The 3,356-nt window shown below is 41.9% G+C and overlaps 1 protein-coding gene across 1 annotated transcript; it reads right to left on the bottom strand.

Moving 5' to 3' along the window:
* Positions 1 to 2,029: 2,029 nt before the first annotated feature.
* LOC135713884 (uncharacterized) lies at positions 2,030 to 3,146 on the bottom strand. The gene is made up of 3 exons (XM_065237091.1): positions 2,642 to 3,146; positions 2,333 to 2,481; positions 2,030 to 2,246 (listed from the first exon to the last, which is right to left on the bottom strand). Exons 1-3 carry the CDS (start codon positions 3,128 to 3,130, stop codon positions 2,030 to 2,032), a joined length of 855 nt encoding a protein of 284 aa, XP_065093163.1. The 5' UTR covers positions 3,131 to 3,146.
* Positions 3,147 to 3,356: the final 210 nt, after the last annotated feature.

Genomic DNA, 3,356 nt, shown 5'->3' with positions numbered 1-3,356 from the left:
CTTTATTTATTACTGAAGCACCGTCCGTTGTAAATGCGACCACGTTGTCTTTGAGAGAAATGCCGAAACCAGGACACTTGGTATCCAAAAGCTGAACACACTTGTCAGCAGGCATTGAACCGATGATACGCTTTAGACCGATGTTTCAAACTGTTCCACCTCGATGCACAGCAATGTTCAGATATCGTCGGTTTCGTGATGATGTTCACTCAACAAAACTGATGCTTACTGTTTACTTATCCTGGCGCATCCTATCGAACTGCTTTGCATATTTTTTGACCACAGATTTGAAGTAGTTTGTCACTTTTAGGCAATCAGTTTGATTTGTAACTGGCAAGTTTTTAAACCCTCTAGCAAGTAAGCCACTTCGCATGTCCGCCGATTTCGCAAGAATGCTAAGGAAATCACATCCTTTACCGACATGCGAGCATAAAGCCTCGTCAACATTGTTTGGGCATCCGAAAAACTTGGTTATAGTGGCAATTTTCTTCGGTGCTGTGGCAGTCTGGCTGGTCGGTAATTCGAATGGTCTTTTAGTGGTTTGTATTTTGTGTTGAGACCGTACACTATGCTTATTCCTCGCAAACAATAGCGCCATACCGAAGAGGATCCCGTCCTCTGTCTTTGGTTTTGTTTCAAAATCCATCTTACTTTCGAACAACCGCACTTCCGTCCAGTTCAACTTCGCGACGCGTAGGGGAAATGGATGTAATGTCGGCTTAAATGCCCCTAATATGGACCCATACATAAATTCAGCAATCGACTAAATTTTCAATAGCGACCGAAAATATCCATTAGTACCGTCCAGATGACGCGTTCATCTAGATAAAATTGATAAATAGCAGATTTTCAGCGATGGGCCCAATCTTAGATCCATAGGCCAACATTAGAGCCATTTCCCCTATTGGTCCTTTCAGTTTATGCTTGAGTCGTTTTCGTTTTCAATAGCTTTACCGCGAAGCAATAAATAGTTTAAGCTTTGTTTCTTCTAGAACTGTAATTTAATCAATTTTTTTTAAATCCGTCGTAGAAATACCGCTTAGAGCTGCTGGACGATGTGATTTATTCTAATATGTTTGAAGTTTCAAATACATCACTATGGTAAAGAAAAGGATGAACTATTTTGTTGATTTAGAGCAGTTCCAAGCCAACTGACGAATCTATTGTATGTTTCCCTCTCCGAATTCCATGAAACTTCGCCTAATTGTTCACTAGCTTCAATCATGGCCGAGGTCATTGAGTTGAGATTTCCAAAAGCCGAAAATTACTGCTCTCGTTCTCATTCCGGAAAAAGTGTACATTTCGATGATCTCAAAAGTACAAAAGTACGTCATCTCCCTGTATAGATCGCTCTTTGTGAGACGTTAAATCATTTGAACCAGCGCAAGCCTATACATACTGATACGGTGATACGATTTGTGTTCACACAAAGTATAACGCTGGTCTTTGGTCATAAAATCATGGTTCATGACGAATATAAACGCCTCTTACCATAATGCGATTTTAAGCTTCATTAGCGTAAAGTGGTTCCACGGTATTTGAAACCGATGTGTCGTAGGTAGTGAGGTTTATTTACACTCGCCTCAACTGACACCTTGTGCCTACCCCGAACTCAATTAACTCCACAGTTATAGACCAACTTTTGTAAACAAAATATTGTCAGTCCTTTCCTCGCAAACCGAAATGGCCACCCACGCAAATCAATGGCGTCATGGAATAGAAAGTTTCCCCTACCCAATGATGCTATTGTTGGTTTGTGTGGACAGCCTACACTTTGCGAGGAAAGGGCTTACAAAATTTTGTTAACAAAAACTGATAGGCCCTTTTCAATTGTTGGTCGAGAATTGTTATTTTAGAGACATCCAAGCCCTTCCTTCGTAAGTTGTAAAAATATCCGCGACCAGATTCGAATCCGCCGCCTCCGGCATGGTATGTCCCGCCATCAGTAGACTATCAGGAGGCGCATACTAACACTCAAATACGGTCAAATAACAAAGATACAAAGTGCACGTTTCAACACATGGTTTTATTAGTCTAATACGCTCAAAATAGCATCCCGTAAGAAAATTATGTTCAACGATTCGACAAAACATTCGTTGGACAAAGTGTCGACGACGCGATCCTGTGTTTGCTGTTGGTCACAAGAGCACAGCTTCATGACAGCCATCACAATCGCGGCTGCCAGAATCAATTTGTTCGACTTGAACCGTACAAACATGTCCTCGGAACACACACGAGACCGCAAGCTGTCAACAGGGAACAAAACGTTTTGAAATGGGATTAAATTAATGATCTGATCAGTAGAAACATGGTGTATGCATGCATGGTTTACCTCTGGTAGATGTTGAATTTCTGCGCATAAACCACTCGTAGTAGCTTAATACCGAACGATCCGAAAAGATCCTTCCGGACGACGCCGAGTGTTAAGATGTGATCCTTTGAAAAGCGCTCAACCGCACCCAGCAGCAGCGAATGGTAAATCTGGGAGATCACAAACAAAGACACTACCTATCAGTAACTGAAGATCACGCATTCATATAAGCATAATTAATTAACGTCCAAGTACAATTGTTTTTTTTTTTTCATTTATTTAAAACGAAACGCACAGCAGGAGTTCAGAACTACCCGACAGGCTACTAACCTTGTGGTTCAACGTTTTGAGTATTTCGAATTCCAATTCCATCATTCGTTTGTCCGACCAGACAAAGGCAGGATTGCTGTTTGCTAGCAACCGCTTGATCGCATTCCGATCGAGTGCAGTATGAGCATCGAAGTACTTACTAACCACGCTCACCACACTAACGACATACACGGGAACTTGTTGCAGAAAGTTTGTTCTCGCCCCAGAAGCTCCACCGCCTTCGGCAATAATCTTGATCAGCAACTGTTCCATCGTGTCGATCGAAGAAAACTCTACAGTGTGTGAAAGCTGGAGCTGAGCGCAAACAGCGGAGATCGATCGTGTGATTGACGGCATGATCGTGTCCGTTGGATATGGATTCAATATGGCCTGCTCGGTATCCACGTGGTAGGCTTGCTTCCAATCGGAATAGAAGCCGGATTCTGTGCTCAGATTGAGCAGTGTCACACCTTGGCTCAGTTCAAGGACTTCAGGCGCCTCTTGGTCCATTGCGGATTTCTTATTCTGAAACTTTGAGAATGTTGACATGTTTAATTACGGTTTAATCTGCAGTTTCAATATGTATATTTACCGTTAGATAATTAAAGTATAGAGAAGGTTGTCAGCAGTAATCAACAAGTTGGCCTACTTGTTTGGAACAGCATCGCCTTTAATCTAAGGCTCTGAACCATTTGACGAATTATTTTAACTTTTGGTTAAAATTTGACAGATGGAA

This window comes from Ochlerotatus camptorhynchus, unplaced genomic scaffold, assembly GCF_037179485.1.
Source record: "Ochlerotatus camptorhynchus isolate MF236.1 unplaced genomic scaffold, CSIRO-AGI_Acam_v1.1 ptg000590l, whole genome shotgun sequence".
NCBI classification, from domain to species: domain Eukaryota; kingdom Metazoa; phylum Arthropoda; class Insecta; order Diptera; family Culicidae; genus Ochlerotatus; species Ochlerotatus camptorhynchus.
The sequence above is the reverse complement of the archived record's forward strand: the minus strand, read 5'-3'. Positions and strand labels throughout refer to the sequence as shown.